This window comes from Pieris napi, chromosome 19 (genome assembly GCF_905475465.1).
Source record: "Pieris napi chromosome 19, ilPieNapi1.2, whole genome shotgun sequence".
Lineage (NCBI taxonomy): Eukaryota > Metazoa > Arthropoda > Insecta > Lepidoptera > Pieridae > Pieris > Pieris napi.
Genome location: NC_062252.1, coordinates 8,022,700 through 8,046,031, shown reverse-complemented (window position 1 = coordinate 8,046,031; position 23,332 = coordinate 8,022,700). Strand labels below are relative to the sequence as shown.

Below are 23,332 nucleotides of genomic sequence, written 5' to 3'. Positions count from 1 at the left end.
CACCTACTTCGTAGACTAAAAATTGTCAGCCCATTGAGGGGTTAAGCGAGTTCACCGCATTATCACGAGTACTTGCGTAAAATCAGACCGTGAGACGCAGCATCAGCTGAGCTATTGATTTTCCGGGTTTACTACGCGCATGCGTATAAGAGCTAGACAATATACAGATTTGCTCTTTTGAAATCTGGTAATTCAATCAATAAAAATGGCTAAGTTTTTCAGACATCGAACAATCGCGAATAACCTTTTGTATTTACTGCATATCTTAACTTGCCTGTAAGAAATGACTTAGCAATAAAGCAATCGATTGGGTATTTTTTTATGGAACAGGAGGCAGCACGCTCACTTTTAATAAAGTGCTCACCTCCAACGCCGCGCTGAGGGGCTTACGGGTGTGTTACCGACCTTTTGGTATCTAATTTAGTAATACTTTGTTAGTATTAAAAAAAAATTAGGGGTAGAATATTCGCAACAAAAGAAATTTCAAAAAAGGAATTTATATGATTTCAGATGAGTTCGAATTTTAAAAATATACCTGTTTTACTGCAATATTCAAAGCAAAACAAGATCGCGTGTTCCAATATAAGTTGAGGTAATCTTGTAAATTGTAACTTTATGACACACACGCGATTTTATCCTCTCGTAATATATTTATAAAACTATAAATTCAATACAACATCTAGTGTTAGAGACTAATGGTAAGATAAAGAAACGAGACAGCTCTAAGTCCGCCTCTCAATCATCAAAAATATATTAGATGTTGACATACAGAAGTCATAGTTCACGGATAATTACCTAAAGACTCTTAGGGAGTGTCCTTAACACTGATTGAATTATAATCGCTATTAAGACATACAGAGTGTTCCATAACTTCCAAAAGATTATAAGAATACCGATTCGTCGTTTAATTCACCATTATAGTTGTATTCCGATTATAATAAAATTAATTTTTGGAAATTTTAGATTGGTCTATAAAAGCAGTTTCAATTATTTCATATTACATATTTTGTTCAATTTATTTTTCTGACGTTATGAACGTTGTGAACACGAATTAGTGTACATTAAGATATTATAATCATTAATGATAATTTGATTTGATTTAAATATGTAAATAGCATTAAATACTACATTAAAAAACCGGACGTCCGGGTGGAATTTCGTATTCTGTCTTGACACCCGATGATGAAACTCAACTCATTAATCCGACAACTCCTCTCACTCTCCGTGGTAAATGCGGTAGAAGATGCAGAGACCCCACATCTCTACATAACGCCAAGGGATGAATAAGCTCGGAAATATATGTTTATGCTATTTATAATTACTTTGTTAGAAAGGAAAAAGTTATTACAATATTTTATATTTACATGCGTTGTCGTGAGAACACGCAATTTGCAAGCCTTCGCATAAATAGGCAATGAAAGGGAAATCGATTTTTGAACACGGAACAGAGAAACGTATATCGATAGTGAAAATAAATGAAAACGGAAATCGTCTATTTTATTTAAAAATTCGATGTTTTCATCTCATAAACTGTCTCGCTGTTTCTTGCTAACCTCAACTGTTGAAAAGCATTTATACATTTACGTTACTGCCGATGATATCATTTCTATTAAATCAATTTAATTAAAAATGGATCAAAATACTTAGTATACCTATTAAAATAGAGATTTATTGAAGTTATACTTCTTTAGGCGCCTTATGAAAAATTGATGAGAGTGAAATTTTACGATGCGCGCGCACCGTGACACAAAATTAACAGAATGAAGTTGCCCACGGAAGATGCTACGGCATTGGTCATAATTTAAAAAACAACATTCTTAATCTTAACTTAATCTAAGAGAATAATAATAAATATTTATTTATTTTATTTTTCAAATGTAAACTGAACTTTATTGACTATAAAGTCACTTTTCCAGTATTTGATTATTTAATTGTAATTAATTATTTGCATGCAAGCAAAACTATTTTTAATAATGTCAAAGAAGTATAACTTTTTACGCGCGTACATAAGTACACGTACCCTTTTTTTTCATTTACTAAAGGTTACCAGATCATACATAATACTTTACTTTGTATATATTACAAACTCTTTTATCTAAAATGTATGACAATTTACATAAATGTTACAAAAATACAAATAAAATATGTACAAGACAAAATAAAAATACCAGAAATTGTTTGATAAGTAGATAAAAGATGAATTTTAATGAGATGAATCTATTTAAATAACTATGAATATAAACTAACATAATTAATCTGTAATTAAAAATTCCATCTCCTTTCATTCGTATGCCGTTGGTCAAATAGAGTTTTTTACCATATTTAAATGTGTTGGTATAAATACTCTCTTCTACTTATATTTTTATCAAATTAAATAACATTTAGTGCCGAAACATTAAGAATATTATAGTTATAAATACATAAATCAGTGGCGCTACAACTTCTGTATCTGTTTCATGATCATTTGTCAATCTAATAGGCAAGTAGGTGATCAGCCTCATGTGCCTGACACACGCCGTCGACTATTTGGAGTCAAAGGCAACCCGGTTTCCTCACGATGATTTCCTTTACCGTTCGAACGAATGTCATATGCCCACATAGAAAGAAAGTCCAGTTGGTGCACAGCCATGGATCGAACCTACGAATCTAAACTATTTATAATCTCAAATATTCTTTAAATAAAATAAAAATATAATTCAATTAAAGAATTTCTTATGTTGACAATATATTATTTATAGATTACGTTAACTAATAAAATTCAGTGCGTAATTGAGTTATGTTCAGTCGTAATTTAACTCCATTAATAAACCGTTCGAATTAAACCTTTCATACTGTAAGAAACAAAAATAAATAGGATTTTTACGATTTCACCTCAATTCATGTTTGTTCCCAAAAAACCGTTTGTTTCATCTGTCTCTTAACATGAAGAAATTTCTTTGTACATACATTAATCGTAATTAATTTCCTGATATAAAATATGATCAGATCAAGAGAAAAGAGCAAAAACGACCACAATACACTTTCACGTTTTGCGCAACCCTAAGAGTAGGTACATAGCTAATTGGAGCGGGTGCTTGACCTGCTATTGTTCGGAAAATGGAGAAAATCAACAGTTTCTATACATTGTCGTACGCAGTATGGGACGTTGACAAACTTGCGTCTAAGATTTTAGTGCCTCGACTTTAAAAAATATATATTAACAACGTAAGGTCTATTAAAGAACGTTTATGGGTCAGGGGTCAATCAAACAGACGAGCTTCTTAGAATTAATAACCGTCCATAGACACATATAGAACCGTACCATCAAGAATAGAGGAGAAACGGACAGGAGGCACCTTTTGTTAAGGGACATTCTCAATGCCTGGGCTAGCGCGTGGCCGGCCTTTTAAGTATTGGTACGCTCAGACTTGAAGGCCTCTATGTCATATTGGTTTGTTTGGATTATTGTGTTTTATTCCGGAGTAGTATTCAATAAAAAATATTATTTAACTTATTCCTATATTATTAGGAAATAATTAATTTTAAAGATATAGTATTTACAATATTAAAACCGACGTAGTATTAATAATAATATAACAAATTTGTGTACCTTTAACACCGGAATTTGCTCTGGGGTCACTGGTACTATTTACCAGGCGGTTACTGAAATCTTTAATTTCCTATATTTTCTTCACGTAACCGTAAGTAGCTGTTCGTGTATAACGGCCTAAGCAATTTTTGCTGTACATAGCAATTTATGTTTTTCTAGTCCAATTGTTTAGTTAGAGGTAAATTTAACAGCTATGCGTGTACGCATACCACAATGTATCTTCGGGAATTCTTTTTATACAAGGTTCTTAATTGACTATTATACATTTCGTATATATATTAAGAAATGTTTAGTATTATTCGATTATTTTTTTATTAATTTAGACTTTTATGGGCAACATGTATATTTTATGTTACAGGAGGCAAGCGAGCAGGGTCACTTTGACTAAACCGCTGCCCATGGACAACGGTCGGTGCGAGCGGGTGTGTTGCAGACTTTTCTGCGAATGGTAAGCTCTTTTTTAGAAGTCCCCTAAGTCGGGATAGGAATAACTCTACTAGCAGCAGAATCCACAGAGAAGTCACAGGTCTTTGACTAGGGAGGCCTCAATCTGTATTCTATGTACAATAGCTAAAACTAAAGAAGTGGTGCGCGGCAGAAAGTTCTTTAAAAAATATATATATATATATGATTTTCCATGGCTTAGATTATATAATATATATATATATATAATCTAAGCCATGGAAAATCTTTAATTCCAAGCTATCAGGTAGGATCGAGTAGGATCTATGTGACAGCATTTAATTCTGCGACTAATTTAACTATTCACAGATATTACGACTTTGAATTAACCACCGAAAATCACATCATTAGTTCAATATTAGTTCATAATTTTATACATTGTTGCTAGCTTAGAAAATACGCCGTCAATGCTAAAAGTAAAACCTCCACGAAGCCGGCTTTATCTCAATTATAAAACGGACAAATTGAAGCAATAGAAATGACTAATCAACTGCATACTAGGAAAGTGCTTACCGGAATACCGCTTTATATTGTACTGTATGCATAACAAAAAAAAAAGATTTTGGTTAGCTTTTTATACACGCGTCACTCTGTATCTTCTACCGCTTTTACCATGGAAAGTCTTCAGGTGAGTTTTATCATCGGACGTCGAGGCAGAATACGAAATCCCATCCGTATCACCTCGACGTCCGTCGTTCGAAAACTGACCGTTTTTAAGGCAGTTTTAGCAGCGCACCACCGCTATGTGGAACCAGCTGCCCACTGATGTATTTCCAAACCTATTCGACTTAGGGTCCTACAAAAAAAGAGCGTACCAATTCTTAAAAGGCCGGTAACGCACTCGCGAGCCTGGCATTGAGAGTGTCCATGGGTAACATCAGATGAGACTCCTGCCCATTTGTCTCCTGTTCTATAAAAAACTAAATATTAAACATTGAAGTTCTTTGGGCATATCTCGAAGAATGAAAATTCTTTAGAGAGGATTGTCATACGGGGCCATGTCAGGGAAAACGTGCGTGATTGACGCGTTGGACCGATTTAATTGCAACAACTGAATCCACTCTGACATACACATAGATAACACTGGAGATATGCGTACCTGGCCCACGCCAGCGCCATGTCCGCTACCATCTCCTTCAATTACTTATAATGGGTAATCCAGGGTAAACAGCATGTTGGTAGAAGGAAAAAATCATAGCTTCGTAACGTTAGGGAGTGGACGGGTATGGCGACTGCGGAGTTGCTGTATCTGGCACTAGACAAGATACGCTTCACGAGACAGCCAACTTCCAGTAATGGAGGAACACCAAAAGAAGAAAATATAGTGATGCGAGCAGCGGTTCCGGGAGTAACAACGATGTGGACCAGAAACCGACCACGATTACTCTTAAAAGAGTGAACGAAGAAGTGAAATCTTACCTTTAGAAGGCCCATTTCTGGTCACTACGTATAAAAACGGTAAATAAAATAGACGCAGAATTGTTTGTACCCCAATACTCTAGCCTCCGTGGCTTCAAACATACACTTGTATGTTACATATACTTATATGCGAACCTCCATCTGGTGATGTATGATTTTTACTTGCAAATAGTTTTCGTACTGAAGACTTTGTTAATAACTTGGTCATATTTTCTAATGGTAAAGTTACTAGAAATATAATGAACACATTTAAGAATTATTCATGGCAAATTGGCAAAACCTTTGTCAACACGATTCTTATATCGTAAAATCCTGACATCTAAAGCCGTTTTAGCCATATGCGACCGGGGTTTGACCACTAGTCCACAGATATTAATAGATGCACTAACAAGTAACCCACGTGAGCTGACGCATCCCGTTAGTCATCTGGAAACTAGATTTAAATAAGCCACCATTCATTGCAGCCAAGGTTAGGCTTTCCCGACTTTTCTTTCACTTCCACGCGTCATCTTTAGTTAAATCCTTGGGAGGGTTAATATAGATAGGTATGTGCATCTTTGCGTCTTTTTGAAGAAGATAAATTACACTTTTTTTCCTATTTTTATATCTATTTCATATTTATTTTGCAAGAACCCTTCCGCAGATGAAGGCCTCCTCCAAGGATCCAGCTCGAGCCAGCTGTTTTAGTTGACAATAGTCAAGGATAAGTTTGGAATACTGGACAACGAAATATTGGTTTTCTCCATATATTTCCAGTTATAGAGTGGTACGGATACTGACGAGTAAACTCAAGTAAGCCGGGGTTCAAACGCACGACAGGGCCTATTATTAAACAATAATATAAATGTAAATAAATAAATAAAATAAAAATAAATATAGTACAAGTCTTTGAAAGTAATTAAACTGATGTTCGAATGTAAGAATGTTTGTCAAGAGTTCTAGAACTTTCAACTCTATTTCAACTGCAAAATCCATAAAAACGTCTTTTATATAAATGAAAAACTTTACAAGCAATTGAATATAGAATGATTTAATCCATTAGGGAATCGTACAAAGGCGTGGTGACCCTATTCTTGTCGAGGTCAGCGAATAAATAGTGCTAAATTAGCGTGTAAATTTAGTCCGTTGAAAATATTCTTTTAGGCACAATAACTAATTAATGGTTCAGTTTTTATACGCTTTGTTCTAGGTTTTTCACCTGCCTATATAATCAGGTTTCCGCTTGAACACATTACTGTATATTTTACAAGTGTTATAATTGATTGTCGTAATCTTCTCTTCTTCTCCGAGGCTAGAGAACTCTGCGTCGCTACGAGCCATGAAGAGTGCTATGCTTGGTGATTCTCTACATGATCGAATGATCCGTAGAGGAACCAAAGTAGCTGACATACCTGAAAGAGAAGAAGAACGAATGGCCGATGGATAAAAGAGTCCTGGAAAACCAAGGACAAGTAGGTGGACGCATGATTCGGTGATGGTGGATTAAAGAAAGGTGCTGGATTAGTCGAAGTGGAAATTTAAAGAAGAGGCCCAAGTCCAGCAGATACGACAGTCGAACCCACGACTTCTGGGTTGAGATCACGTTAAAATACTCTTCTATAACGAAGAGGAAAATGAAAATATACTTCGTCATTCCCTCACGCACGCAGATCAGAAAACAATCTGATTAATCAAAAAGTGTTGCCATAATTAAAAACGATTACAATCGGAAGGAAATTCACAAGACATAAACAATAAAAATTACATCACCGGGCAAAAATAACGGCACAAACAACCGTTGAATAGCGTGTACAGAATGTATAATTAATTGGTTTATTAATGAAAGTGCAAGAAACTTTTACTATGGAAATGTTTTACAATGCAACGTCATATGAAAGATATGTATACTATACTTAATGCTACGGAAATAAGTTTAAAGATCCAAGGTTAAGTCCAGACTGTATGTCAAAAACTATAGTTCTCGCATAGTCGACCCTAAGGCAATTTGTATTAAAATGTATGGCGATTAACTCACTCCAATTTGGAAGCCGAAGAATTTATCGCCAGTTCTTATCTTCCGTTCTACGCCCTTGATTTGAGAACTGGCAGTAAATGTAAAATTAGAAGCATTTAATGTATATTTCTTTTTTGACGTTCATAAGTGTACATTGTGTTACCTATATAAATGATTTTTGACTTTTTTGAAGCACAGCCCAAGAGTTCCCTTTGTGGAGTCCGGATACCTGGCACGCTGGTAACGTCACCAAACAATCGTATACGAGCAAGCTACATCTCACTCACTAGTTCATTCTCGATACGAAACCTAAGAGAACTGGCTGCCAGATAGTAGCTGCTGGCAATTTCATTTGGCTACCAAAGGTAGCCTTAATAAAGAGCCTAAGAACGCGTTGCTGTTTACGTAAAGACAATATTTATATTCCTTCTGTCGCCACTATTAGATAGTTTAGAAATCCGTCAGAGCAAGCCGATAACCGTAAAAGAAACAATTTATTAACAGAATAAGCGATTTTTCAAACAAAACTTATAGATTATCATGGTCTACATCTGGTTAGAGTGATTAATAGTTGGAATGGTTCATTTACTTAAGACAGTTGGTCGTTAAAGATATTCCCTTTTAATTCCATTTGAAGATGTGTATGACATTGTTAAGGCAATTCGGTTACAAAACTATAACAAGTAGCCTACTAATCAACCATAGCAACATATGGAACTATTGGTAGACCCTAAAGAAGAATAATAATAATCTATGAACCAAATAATTATTTTTTTAACACTTTTTCTAATTTTCTCTACATAAAAACCTACTTCAGAGCTAAAATAAAAAAATATACTCAAAATTGATCCAGCTGTCTTCGAGTTTTGCGCTTAACAAGGTATTGTGCGATTAAATTTTATTTATATATAGATATATTTCATTTGATACGTTACAATTTGAATTTAATGATTATATGATATCTAAGCTGAATTGTTTTAAATCGAACCTAGGTCTAGAAGGAAAACATCGTAAGGAAAGATCCAAAAAGTCGACGGCGTGTGTCAGGTACCTACAGGCTGATCACCTACTTGCCTATTACGATTAGATTGACAAATGATCATGAAACAGATTCAGAAATCTGAGTCCCAGACTTTAAAAGGTTGCGGTGCACTGTTTTATTTTTTAAATTATATTCGCTTAATCTGTAATGATGACCTGTCAAACCTTGACACAAAAATCCCTATAGCGGAAAAGCGTGAAAATGTACAAGTTTAAAAGGATTGGTCCTAATCAGTCAGCTGCACATTTTCAATGCCAGCGCATTATATACCCGTTATGTATTGAAGAATATCCGCTCGAACCTATTATCCCACAGTCTGTAGATGTCAATGCCATAGCTGTATCCTTTTGTTCATAGACAAGTAATAAATCATAGTTTTGTTTACATTCAGTTTTGTCAAAACCAAATGTCAGATAAATATTAATCATTAAAGATAAACAACAGATAACATTTAAACCTAGATAATATAATCTAGATAAAATGACTAGCGGCTTGACACTGGGCATTTATTATTACAATATTTTGTGAGGAAGCTGATATTTTTATGTCTTTCCTCCAACTTCGTTTTTGTTTCCTTTGGAGTAGAGACTCTTGGGCCGTGTGGGCAAATTAAAGATTTAAGTTGGCGTTAGTAGATAGTAGCGGTGACCCCAGAGCTGGTGCTTTCCTCGCTCAAAAAGTATCGTATTAAAGCGAGGAAATGCTGCCAGCGATAAAGGTACACAGGGACGAAACTTTTTAAATTTATTTAAATTTTCTTTCTATTCATTTTTAATTATATTTATAATTACTATGTAGGTTAAGAAAATTGTACTGTAATTAAATGTTTTAATAAACGAATAATTATCTCTTTATAATCTAATATATAAAATTCTCGTGTCACAATGTTCGTTCCCATACTCCTCCGAAACGGCCCGACCGATTCTTATGAAATTTTTTATGCATATAATATATAATACTCACTAAACCTGAGAATCAGCTACTATCTATCTTTATAACCCCTAAGTGATAAGGGGTGTCCACCCCAATAATAATAATATCTTTCACAAAACAGCTTAGTAAAAATGTATGCTGGTGTTATATATATATACGTATATTGATTTTCTCTGATCTAGAAGTTCGTACCACCCGTCGCGTAGCGTCGGTGCATGACTGCTTGAGTTATTAGGTAACGTTAACATAACGTTTTTGACCTTTGGGAATCATATATAGCGTTTAGGGTTTTCAAAAACCGTAGCGCAAGGGGCAGATGGGCAAGACGGAAACTTTCAATGCCAGAGGGATAGCAGAGTGTTACCGGCCTTTTGAGAATCCAGCTCTTTTCTTGAAAGACCCTAGGAATTGGTACGGAAATACTTCAGTGGGTAGCTGGTTCCATAGAGTGGTGGTGCGTGGGAAAATCTGCCTTAAATATGCTCCGTTGTAGGCAAACGTCTAGGTGATACTTCGTATTCTGCCTTCACGACCGATCAGCCAGTTTAGCTAAGTCTCGTTGCAAATCTTACCTAAAGACGCACGCTGAAGCCACTAGGCCCACACTTCTTCAATGTGTTCATATAGGTACATTTCAATATAACAATCTAGCGTGTAGTTGACCACTTTGGGGTACCCATCAATATACTGAACGCGGCAACTATTGGTTAACGTTTTATATCGATCAAGATTACATAACGCTTGTTCTTTATCTGCAGTTGAACTGAGAAAAGGCTTATAAAATACAGTTTATTAAATTAATTACTTACTTGATGATTCCATCTTCGATGTACACATCAGCGTCTTCCATTCCATCATCATTGATGACCCGGCCATTCTTGATCAATAGTCGGTTTTGGGAGCTCTGTAAGAAATGGATTTAATTTAGCAAAAAAATAAGCTGAGTTCCTATTATTCAAAATTCGTATTATCAAAGCACATTAATAATAATAATAATTAATTTGCAAGATTATGGTACAAAAATATGATGGTGGTACAATCTAAACTTCGCATATTCTGCCACACAAAATGGCGTGGAAATTTGTCTAGTAAGGTAGAATTCCTAGAAGTTAAGTTGCAGATTAAATTATAGTAAACTATTATATTATTTATTACATCATCACATTATTTTCAAATTAATATTAATTATAATGTTTCACTCAAGTAATTATTAATAATATTTTTTTAAAGTAGTACATTTCTTGTATACATACGTTTGCAAAAATAATAAGTAAAATTCTTATACTTAGATTTCATTTATTTATTTAAAGTTAGCTTAATCACTGTTAATATATCCATAAAGCGTAACAAAGAAACAGGATTTCGTACTAACATTAGAAGTACAAATAATAAAGAGGCTATTTAAGGCATGCAAAAACAATAGAAGTATGAAAAAAAATACGGTAAAACAAGTATTAAATACAACAATTCTTTAAATGTATTTTTTTAGGAATGTATAAAATCCTTTTTTTATTATAGACAAAGTGACATTCCACCGCTTCAACGAAAAAAAGGCAATAATTTTAATATCACTCTTACTTTTATATTAATTCCAGAGACGGTATTGACAGGATCCGGCATCGTAGACAAAAGAGCGGGAATTTAAAAAGTATAAAATGTCAATAATCACTTTTTCAAAATGGCGGACAATATGGCGCGCGCCGTCCGCGGGACGCAGACTGAAACTGAAATGCGCCACCCGAAATAGAAATACTCCCCTCGTGAAGCATTTGCACGTAACTATGCGTTTTCACGCATGTCCTTTAAATATTATTGAAATTACAGGGAATTCCCTAAAAATCACTATTCCAGACTTCTTGGAAAGAGAAACATAGATTAAGCAAATAAATGTCTTTTTAATCTGTACAACTGTCTGGTTTGTGTAGCTTGTATTTAAGCAAGTGAATATAAAATTGAGATTATTAGCTTATATTCTATGTATAATATTCAAGATTATTAATAAATATTTATTTATTGTCTACAAATTATTATTAGATATTACAATACTTTAAAAAATTAAAACAAATAAAAAAGTTTCGTCCCTGTGGTAGTGTACCTTTAACGCTGGCAGCATTTCCTCGATGTATTGCGATACTTATTCATTGAGCGAGGAAAGTACCAGCTCTAGAATCACCGCTACTATCTACCGGGCGACAACTTAAAGCTTTAATTAGCGCCTGTGCACTTGAGCCGCGGCCCAAGATTTCGCCTCTCAAAGGTAACAAAATCAAAGTTTGAAGAAGGACTATTTTGAGCTGTTATTATTTTATGATACTTACACCTATATCATTTAATATTCAAACATGTAAACATCGGAAGTGGAATCGCATACGTGAGTGATGTATACATACAATACCGACAAAATGATAAATAATGGTATTTCGACTGTATGTATCACATTAAGGCAATTATTTTCTTTGTTATATTGCAATATGTTTTAAAATGAAGAACCCTATGTCAAATCGGTTCGCAAATTCTTCAAAGGACAGATAGTTACAGATAGTAGTGGTGCGTGGCTAACGCCCGAACCCAATAACCTATCTCAATCCATAATGCACCATCTGAGATAGTAAACTTAAACCAAATGTTGTAACAAGTGTGCCACTAACCAATCGACGGATAGTAATAGCCATCTGTCGATACAAGCTATCGATGGGAGGTCGGATCGGTGTCTGTGGATAGACCTTTGTATGAAAATGACAGTTGACGAAAGCTCGATTTCAACAGTTAATTATTTTAGCAGATTTTAACTTACACAAGTTTTTTAAATAATTAAAAAAAATGTTTGTTATGTTTTAAACATACACATGAATATTTTAATGTTATTTGTACGGTTTTATTTACTTTATTTGGTTTACATTGATTATCAAATATGAGTGAAAACTCGGTAAAATGGAAGGACAAAGAGCATTTTATCCGTCGTCAAAAATGGATTGTCTTCGTAGGGTTTGGTTATTGGGATGGAGATAGGAGATCGATCGACTGTCACGGTCTGATCTCAGATGTTTTTCAATCTGAGATTATGGATTAATTATTGGGTTCGGGCGTAAAACTGCCGTACGAAACGCTTAGTTGTGGAACGACGGACGTCGAGGTGATACGGGGGGAATTTCGTATTCTGCCTCGTATAATGCGGTAAAAGATGCAGAGAGACCCCACGTCTCTACGCATTCACAGTCTCTATTTTATTTTTAGTACATACCAATTTTAACATTAAACTTTTGAACCACGTAGTTCCAAACGATAGTAACTATACTTTCAATTCAAATGTTAAAAGCTAAACAGTAAAAGACTACAACTGAATAGTAAATACGTATTTAATGATCGTAAACCGCAGAAAACCAATTAAAGCTTAAATAAATTGTTAAGACAATGTTACCAGTTAGAAAACTTTCCCTTATTCGTGATAAGAACTGGAATGAGTGAAAACCAAACACTTTCCCGTTCGATACGGTCAATCCGAGTACGAGTTCTACTTCTTAACAGTTTCGCTTATAATACGGATTTGACAGTTAACTGACATAAGGTATTGTGGGGTTATATAAAAACGCAAATCGTAAGAAAAAAGAAACGTGTGTGTACTTATGTACAATTGTCACGCGTTAGAAGTTATATTTCTTTGGCGTCACAAGATAAAAATCTTTTCAAAAAATTAATTAAACGTTTGTAGAAAAAACGACACTAAAAATAGAAAAAAGGTATTTAATACATTTAAAGTTTTATTATAACGATTTATATAGTTAAATAAAGTTTATTTAAATATACAAAAAACTAAAATGTTGACTATAGCTAACTTCAGCCTGTCGGTTTCTTGTGACGGAGTGCGCGTACATCGCGCATCGTAAAAATTTACGCTCATCAGTTTTCCTTAACGCGCCTAAAGAAGTATAACTTCATAAGTTATTTGTCATATCAATAGTACAGCGAATAAATATCGAAACGATTTTTTTAAATCACAGATTATAAACTCTACAGATGAAGTATCCTTTTGGCCGACATAGGTTAAAAGTACAGCGAAGATAGAAACAATTTTTTAAATCACAGATTAAAAACTCTACTGTTGGAGATCCTTTTAGCAAACATAGACAGTAGACACGTCTACATTAAAAATATGCAAAGGAATGAGTAATACACATGACCCAGCCCTTCAAGCAATAATATCTGACATGAAATTATGTATTCAGCACGGAAATGTTTAAGACCTGCTTAATTCCATACACGCGGCGCAAATCAGGTTTAGGGTGTTTACATACGTACCATTTTTTAAGCGACCATTTATATTTCAGTTAAAATTATTGTATATGCAAACATGAAATAAAGATATTGAAGCCTTAGCGTAAGTAATCTTAAATTTCAAATTGTATAGGCCGATAGTGCATCTTTCATTGAAAAAAAAAAACGTGTGTGTACTTAAGTACACGCGTTAGAAGTTATAGTTCTTTGGCGTAACAAGATAAAAATATTTAAATGTAGAAAAAACTACACTAACAATAGAAAAAAATTACTCTCATCATTTTTCCCTAACGCCCAAAAGTATAACTTCAAAAAAAACTTTAACTTATTTTAATTAATGAATAAAATTAATTTTGCTTAATATAAGTGAAGCACTTATACTATAAAATCTATATTTTGAATATAATTTATGTTAAATATATATATGCTCTTTATAGAAAGAACATTTAGGTAGTTGGTATCGACAGAGTGGAGGAAGACCTGCTGGACCCCTGTCCTGTGGCAACTTCTACCAAAACCACATGACAGGAAGCGCTAGAAGTTTCTGATTTCGAAAGCTAAGACTTTTTAGGGCGCAGACAGAGCCAGTGTTGGCACGGTTAGCTTTGTATTTGCAGCACGAATGCCTTATTTGCCTTATCCGTGAATTAAACGCCAATGTGTTAACGGCCTTATTTTTATTAAATGCAATTACGCAGTGCGGTTTTGCCTCACATTAGTTTTGAAAAGTTTTCAAGCAAATACGAGGGGTTTTTAATTTTGTTGCACGCTTTGTAAGACCGTTTTGAAAAATAGTATTTATTTTATTGAGTTGTTGATATTTCAAGAGTGGATTTAATGATTAAATAATTATACAAAGATTAAGACTTTGATAAAGATACTTAAACTCAAATAATCGGAGTTTAATTTAGTTTGTTTATTACGTTTTAGATTTCAATATTTTAACCAGAAAATGTAAAAATGTGTGGCGTGTCGGCTAGGTATGGACAATATAATTATTTGCTACGCGTACATAAATGTACATAAATTACATACTTTTAATTTTATTGCATAAGTATTATAGTATTATTTGATAGTCTTCTATCAATATATCGAAACAGGTAAACCACTGCTGCAACCTCAAATCCCTTTCCGCAAGACTACACGTACACGCGTTAGAAGTTATACTTCTTTGGCGTAAAAAGATAAAATCTTTTCAAAAATTTTATTCTACGTTTGTAGAAAAAACGACAGTAACAACAGAAAAAAGGTATTTAATACATTGAAAGCTTTATTATAACGCATTATTTAGTTTAATAAAGTTTATTTAAATATCACAAAAAAAATATTAATACTTAATTAAAGAAATTGACATTTTTAGTTGCATGTAACTTATACATAATGATATTGAATTCACATCCATTGGATGGAATTCAGTAGACATGTGAGTTACAAGAGGCTTTACAAATATTGTCTAAATATCGTACAAATACAGCATCAATAGTTGTATAAAAAAATGTTGACTATGTTGTCTATAGCTAACTTCAAGGTGTCGGTTTTTTGTGGCGCGCGCGCATAGTAAAAAAATACTCTCATCATTTTTCCCTAACGCGCCAAAAGAAGCATAAGTTCAAAAAATTCGTTTATAAAAGCGAAATTAAGAATCAGAAAACAAATTACGTAATTTAGAATGGAAAGTGTTAGTTTAGCTAAAAGCTAGTATCGTGTTGTGTTTGTTTAACTTGTTTGTTTAACCGAGTTTAAGAAAGTGTTTTCCGGTCGCGAACTACACTGACGATTATTCAAACGTTAAAATATTACTATAATTTTAAGTTAACTTTCAGGGACGAAAATACCCACAACAAATATGAATAATAATTTTGTATGTAGCATATATAACATTCCGCATTCGTATTCTCCAGATTTGACCCCCAGCGATGTTTTCCTGTTAACTTAATAAAATTCTCACACAAGACATTTTGTGCTGTTGAAGAAGTCATCGCCGAAACTAAAGCCTATTTTGTAGACAAAGACAAATCGTACTATAAAAATGGTATCCAAAAATTATATGACCGCTATTAATTTGAATAATAAAATCAAATATCAAAAAAAGTGTTCTATATTAGAATACATTAATGCTATGTGCTCATTGATTGAAATGCCAAAAAAATATATTATATACCAAATTGTCAATTTTAATGTCATCACTTGCTTTGTATATTTTTTATTAATACTTCGTTGCAATAACATAATAAAATTGACAAAATTAAATGAAAAGGAGGGCTTATCGCTTTCTAGCGATCTTTTCACTGTTGAAAAAAAAAGAATATATATTAAATTAGATAATGTAAGCAAGTGCAAAATACATAATAAATATAGTTATTTACACAAAACTAATACAGGAACAAAAAAAGACCTAAACTAAAAAAGGACACATGAAAAAAAAAGTGCACATGAATCACGACAATTCTAGATCAGTCTCACGTCAGTTAGTACGAAAGTTGGTTGAAAGGAAGATAGAGAAGGAGCTAAGCAAATAGGGACAGGAAGTGAATTCCATAGCTTCACTGCAGAGACCTTAAAGGACCTTATAATTTATAACACTTAATAAACTTTTATAACAATTTAAAATCAGGAACTTTTGTCCATGTAACAGGCCACAAAGTTGCATGAACGAAGACGGTATCAAATAGCCACTTCTTACTTATTTATTCTAGTGTAACATTATTGTTTAGCTTATAAGCACATCTAAAACACATCTAGAAATTTTACATTTCAATATAATTTCCTAATTATATCATTACGACTTGATTTAAGGTAGATTTGAGATTGAAAACTAGGTATGGTAGGTGTCAAACAGTTGCAAGAAATCGTCGAAAATGATTTGAATGAATGATTGAATGTGAATGATTTGTCACTGTCATTCATTTGCGAATAAACTAATTATCTGACAATCTCCTGTGCAATTATCCCTGTTAAGTATACCCTAGGAAGCAACATTTCCTAGTTTTTATGTCAGGTAACAACAATTGCATTGACATAACCTCGACATAGGCAGATGTTTAAGTTCACATGGTACAAAGCAGTAGGAACAAGTCTACATCCGCACTCACAGTAGACATTATCTATAGCAGACTTATAGACTCTATTAGCTTTGGTTTATTCTCTGTGGTACACGTAAACCACGACTTTATATCTAAAGAACTTCTCTTCGCTTCTTTAGACATCGCTCAAATAACTTTGCTATGGATTTTGCTTGGGCTTTTGATTGAAACAGTAATAGAAGGCCCTAATTAAACTACAATACTATGTGTATGCGGTTTTGTTGTGGTGAAATGTGAGGTAAATAATTTTGATAACTGATTTTTTATAGAACCGGAGGCAAAGGGGCAGCGGACTCATCTTACCACCAGAATGATCATCTTATCAAAGACTCGCGAGTGCGTTGCCGGCCTTGTATATAATAATAATAATACGTAGTAGTTAGTTTATTGTATAATTTCTTTTCACTTTTATCATAGTAATGTTTCCCCTTAAATGGTGTGCACACTTGTCATTGATGCACATGTATATATATTGTGTTTTTGTATGTCGTGTATTCTCTGTGTGTTAAGATTAAGGTGACCAACAGTTTTTTGTCCAAAAAGAGTACACTTTGCAAGTATTTCATAGGTGAAAAAAAAAAGATGAAAAAAAGAAAAAAAGTTTATTTTCTTTTAAAAACATATTTTTCTTCGGAGTGGATTTTTTTAGCTAAATGAGGATGTTTGTCTAATAATGTACGTGTGTGTTTTTACAGAAAGTTGCGACTTCTCAATGCTACAATAATCATTCCCTACTGAAAATACCCTTTCAACAGCAACATCAGTGCCTGGACAACATAAGGAATTTTCTATTAAAACTAAATTATACAAATGAGTACTTTCAGAGTACAAGATTTAAAAAGAGTACGGTTTGCGAAAAAAAGAGTACAAAACTCAGTAAATAAGTATAGTCACCTTAGTTCAGATGTGTTTCTTTTGTGTCCCTTTTTAAAATGAATTTTATTGTTGAAGTGTATGTTTATATGTGATTTTAAAAATCCATTTGTTATCTTTGAAAATACGTTTGTGAAGCAAACACGAAATTTTTCTTCAAGTTTGTTTCTATTATTCGATTCAACACGATTATCCAAAGAACCTTGGTATTCCAAATAAGTCGAGCCTCACAATGCTATTGTACTAACTTACGTCACCTGAATCGCGATACCATATTCGCCGAGTGCTGTCTTTAGAATTACATAGTTCTAAAACACATAGTATTTATATAGCTAGTATATAGCTGCCCCTCCAAACTTCGTTTCTCCTTAATGTGATTTTACTTAGCTTACCTTCTTAGTACATACCAACATGGAACATTTTGCGATGCCCCAGAGACTGTTCGGTTTTCTAGAATGAAAACTTTTTAGGTGTTTCTGTGATTTTTTCTCTATATAAGCCTCAGAGTTCAAGTCATAAGATTTTAATTAACAAATAAAAAATTGGTGTTGATTGCAGGGGGTGAAAATTAGTGGTTGTATGTATTTCTGTAAGCTGTATCATAAAAAATAAAAACAAAAAAAATAGTCTAAAAAATAAAAATTTATGGGTGGGCCACCCTTAACATTCAGGGGTTTGAAAGATATATAGTAGCCTATTCTCAGACTTACTGAATATGCATAAAAATTTCATAAGAAACGGTTGAGCCGTTTCGGAGGAGTATGGGAACGAACATTGTGACACGAGAATTTTATATATTAGAAGATAATATAAGAGTCTTTCCTCTAACCTCGATTTTGTTCCCTTAGGAGAAGAGACTCTTGGGCCGTGGGGTTCAAGTGCACAGGCGTTTATTAAAGATTTAAGTTGGCGCCTGGTAGATAGTACCGGTGACCCCAGAGCTGTTGCTTTCCTCTCTCAACGATTAAGTATCTCAATACAGTGAGGAAATGCTGCCATCGTAAAATCGGCCACAGGGACCACACTTTTTAAATTTGTTTTAATTCTCTATTTATTAATTATTATTACTATGTAGGTTAACAATATTGTAAATACTGTATATTTGTGTGTTGGAAGAAATAAATTACATATATGTATGGGTAATATGTTTTCATTATAAAGAGATATATACTTTAAAGTTCAAATTAATCTAATATTTTGTAAACACTAATGTTATGTTATTTTAAAGTAGTATGTCAATGTACGCAAAACACTAACAACAGTAATAACAATTAAGTAGAAACAAGGCGTAACATCCGCACTCAGTAGATGATTACATATAGCAGGCTATATTTGTTTTTAAAAAACGATAGAACTAGATTTGTTAACGACTGATTTAAAAATTTTTTAAAACATTCTAGATTTCTACATTCTACATTCGACTTAAAAATATGTTTGTTTCTGTGCACAAATAAGGACATTTCTTAAATATAAATACAGGAAAGAGATAAAATTATGATGGAGGAGCTATGCTGGAGCATGCACTAAATACTTAAATTGATAATGGTACAATGGTATTGTTACTGTAAAAGTTCGAACTACGGTTAATCTTAAGATTTAAGTGTAAGTCTTAGGATTTACCGACATGAGTTGGTAAATGTAAGTATTTCTGAAAATACGACGATTTTTTCGAGCTGTTACCATCCGAATTCAGTATATGCTAGGTTTTACCACTGTCAGCTGGTAGATGTTGGTTTTAGGAATAAAACAATGAGTAATTCTTAATTATTTACTTTAATGAACTATTAGACAAAACAGGTACAATGTACATAGTATTATAAAGGTATCATATTATAGTAATAAGTACAAACTAATACCAACTTATTTAAATTATTTTGAAAAAACACATAACGTATAACTCTGAATATCTCAATCTCTATCATATCTAACTGAATCAGTATAGTTAGAAGTAAGGAAGGGGATGACAGGTCTGGGCGTTACTGCATACGATTTTTTGCGTTTTCTGAGAAGATTTACTATGGCAATATATATATTTTTTTTTACCATAGGAAAGTAGAGATTTCAACGAACTGAAAGCACACCAACTTTTTGAAAAAAGCTGAAATTTTGACGTCAGAATTTTCGATTGAAAATTAGGATGTTTTTTCGATATTAATTCAAAATAAGGTGAACAAATAAATATTTTTAATCAAATAAATTACAGTGTATTTGGGAGATAGAAAGGTAAGTTTTCACCAAATTTTGTTAAAAAAAAATATTTTTGTTAAAGATAAAAATAAAAAACCAAAAACTTGGTTTTTTGAATTTTTCACATAAATTTTGAGGTTATGTGAAAAATGTGTGAATACAAAAGTTTTAGATCTTTTTATTACCTCCAACTTTGCCATTTAACTTTCTTCGATAGGACTTTTAGTTTTGCCGGAAATCGAGATAAACCGTTTTTTACCCTTAAAACTAACCCCCCACCCCTTCCCGACCTCAGATCGACCGTAATTTATTTTTCCTTTCATTTTGATCATATTCCCCTCCTTTTCTAATGGGTTTCATCCTACTGTAATTTTATTTGGTTTCAAAAATTATCGGCACTGGTCTATAATGGTATCATGGTAGTTTTCCTCAGACTAATAAACAATAATATTTAAACCATATCTTAGAAGTGGCCAGCCATATTTATTATTCACCCTTACTATGGCCCCTCATTGCGGTCCCCCACATTTTAAACTAATGGTTTTTGCAGCGAAGTAGCCATTTTAAAACAGAATTGCCGACCTTTTTAAGTCGCGAGTTGAATGCTTCAAAAGTGTTTTGTAACTCATGTAAGTGTTAAACGTGGATATTTTCTGTTGGTAGTTTTATGAATACTATATTTAAAAATGATATTAAAAAATATTGAATACATAAGAGCTGGTGGTTTCCTCGCTCAAAGAGTAAGTGTCGCTATACAGCGAGGAAATGCTGCCAGCGTTTAACTGGCACAGGGACCAAACTTTTTAAAATTGTTTTGATTATTTCGATTATTACTATGTAGTTTAAGATGTTGTAAATACTGTATATTTGATTGTAATGATTACTAATAAACGTTATTTGTTATTAATCTTGGATATAAAAAAAATAAAAAAACATAAATATATTATACTAGTTGGCCCAAACAGAAATATATAAGCGGATAAGGCTCTGCTGTTACCGCATCCCGCCTAAGGCGATTGTTGGTGGCGCCTTGGGTCTTTAGTGGGTATGCACAATCGCGAGTCCCACATAACCCTCTCGCACTAAGGGTATGCGCAATGCATTACCCCAAGTAAAAAAAAAGAAAACAGAAATATGTCGCTTGCTTCTTGGTCTTTAGTCTCACAGGACTTACACATATGTGTTATAGAGTTATGTCTTAAACATAAATTTATGTAACGTCTGTTAAAGAATAAACTCAAAAATACTTAACTTCACTACGACATTATTATTACTTAAGAAATTGTTAGTTACGAAATTATGCTGAGGAAATCCAACTTCTTGATACAACAATACGCCTAAAGAGAACTAAACCTTTTGAGTTAATAAACCTAGTGTAGTGAATATAAGTTCAAGTGCGGTGTCAAAACATTATAGAACACTAAGACTGTTAATGAACATTACCTTAGTTAAGGCTATTCACTAGTATTGTAGATGTCAACATAATATTACTTATTCGCCATAATTATTGTATAGGCAATTATATTGGATTGTAATTCATGTAAAAACTTTTGTTTGTTTGTAAAGTAGGTTTACGATCGAGATGTTTACGTGATAACGTCTTATTGGTGATATAAGTTTTTGGGAAGTAAGGAATTAATGAAGATAACAATTTTTTCAAATTTTAAATTACATCTATCGTTTTATTCACACTTTTGATGATAAATTTCGGGTGTAAAATGACAAGTTTACTTATTCGACTATGATATACATTTTTCTTCATACATTCACGGAATGACTGGCAGCGCTCGAGATGAGACGGGAGATCGGTCCGTCTCTCTCTCGTTATACCTGCGATCGCGCTCGTGAGGTTTTGGTGTGACACAAGTTTCTGAACATGTCACCCGACTAAAACGATTTTAAAGACGTTATCACGTCAAAACGCACTCTCTTTTGTGAACTTTTTTGTAAGAAATACTTTACTTTTTATGTTTAATAAGAAGTGTTATTTCATACTACAGATGACAAATTAATGTTTTAATATCCTGAGTATCGCATGCTACTATTTACATAATAAAAAAGAAAATTCCAGCCGTAGAAAGCCTAGTCTATTGTACAATAGATTTAAAAGAAAAAGCGACAGCAAAATATATAAAAACAATTTACCTACAAGTAAACAGAATATAAACTATAAGTACAAAATTAGTCAAAACTGACGAAAATGAGTGTGGGAATGAGGCTTTGATGAAATAAAAGCCTTCATATGAATATGTACTCACGGCGGGGTATTTGAATTTCGTAATTATCACGTACGTGACGATTAGCGCATGCGTAAGATGGTGTAAGATGTTCACGGTTTGGCCGAACACGGCATTTGTCTAATTTCTAAATATTTAGCTCTGATACCCAAAATGGGGCATGGAGCACAATACGTTTGTTTAATTGACAATTGACAGAGAACGCAGAGCAGTGTTGGTCTAGGGGCTTCAGCGTGTAATTCTGAGGTCGTAGGTTCGCATTCCGGCTCTGCACCAATGGAAAGTTCATATTGTGTGTGCGCGTTTAACATTTGCGTGCAGGATAATATTGTAAGGAATGCAATAGACACAAAACAAAAGTCGACATGTGTGTCAGGCACACAGGCCTATTAGAAAAAAGAAATGACCACGAAACAGATACAGAAATCTGAGACTGAAAAGAATTCAGAAATTAAAAGGTTGTAGCACGGTTGTAGAAATCTGAGGTCCAGACTTTCGAAGACGGCAGATCTGCCGTCTCAAAAGTCCAGACCTTTAAAGACGCTATTTTGTATGTTTCATTAAAAGTTTATTTATTTATAAGTAATTACAGCTACACATATATATATTTTAAAAAAGAAATAGATAGTTATACAAAGCCAAAACAGATTGCATTGATAAACAAAATATACGAAACAGACAACATTAAATTAAGTACATAATACATAAAAACTGGAATTAAACATTAAACAAACTACAACTTAATATTTTACAGCAAAAAAGAAATTGTTACTACTGTATAATGTCAAATTCCTCCCGCTTCCTAAATTATTTCCTCACACCCTTTTGGCAAGGTGGAAAATGTCAAAATCATCATAAATTGTATTGTAGGTAAAACATTGGCGAATTACGAAGATAATTCGTATTAGTACAGTTTGTTCGTAATTGATCTTGAGTCGTAACAATACCGCTTCGATTTTTTTTTATGTTACAGGAGGCAAGGCAGGCTCATCTGATGTTATGTGATACGCCCATGGACACTCGCACTGCCGGCCTTTTAAGTTTTATGAATTGGTAGGTTTTTTCTTGTAGGACCCTAAGTCGATGTTCCAATGTCTTCCGAAATATGCATTGTTTCGCTGTGTACATTATAAAGTACACACGGTAGTAAAATATAATTGTCTCATGACTGGGAATTTGTGTGTTGATACATCAATCGGATTGCAGGCAAATTTCCATAGAAATTCTCCTCTGTTACGTGGC

At 33.4% G+C, this 23,332-nt stretch overlaps 1 protein-coding gene across 4 annotated transcripts in view; it reads right to left on the bottom strand.

Moving 5' to 3' along the window:
* Positions 1-23,332, bottom strand: part of LOC125059048 (dihydropyrimidinase) — a 50,764-nt gene that overhangs the window by 20,784 nt on the left and 6,648 nt on the right. For 2 of the 4 annotated variants that reach the window (XM_047663232.1, XM_047663234.1), the window contains exons 1-2: positions 11,017-11,172; positions 10,248-10,342 (exon numbers count right to left, since the gene is read on the bottom strand). In XM_047663232.1, coding sequence (XP_047519188.1) covers positions 10,248-10,342; positions 11,017-11,058 — 137 coding nt within the window. In that variant the 5' untranslated portion in view covers positions 11,059-11,172. Of the gene's footprint in view, positions 1-10,247; positions 10,343-11,016; positions 11,173-23,332 lie in introns of those variants that run through there. The other 2 variants (XM_047663230.1, XM_047663233.1) reach the window with 1 other exon arrangement.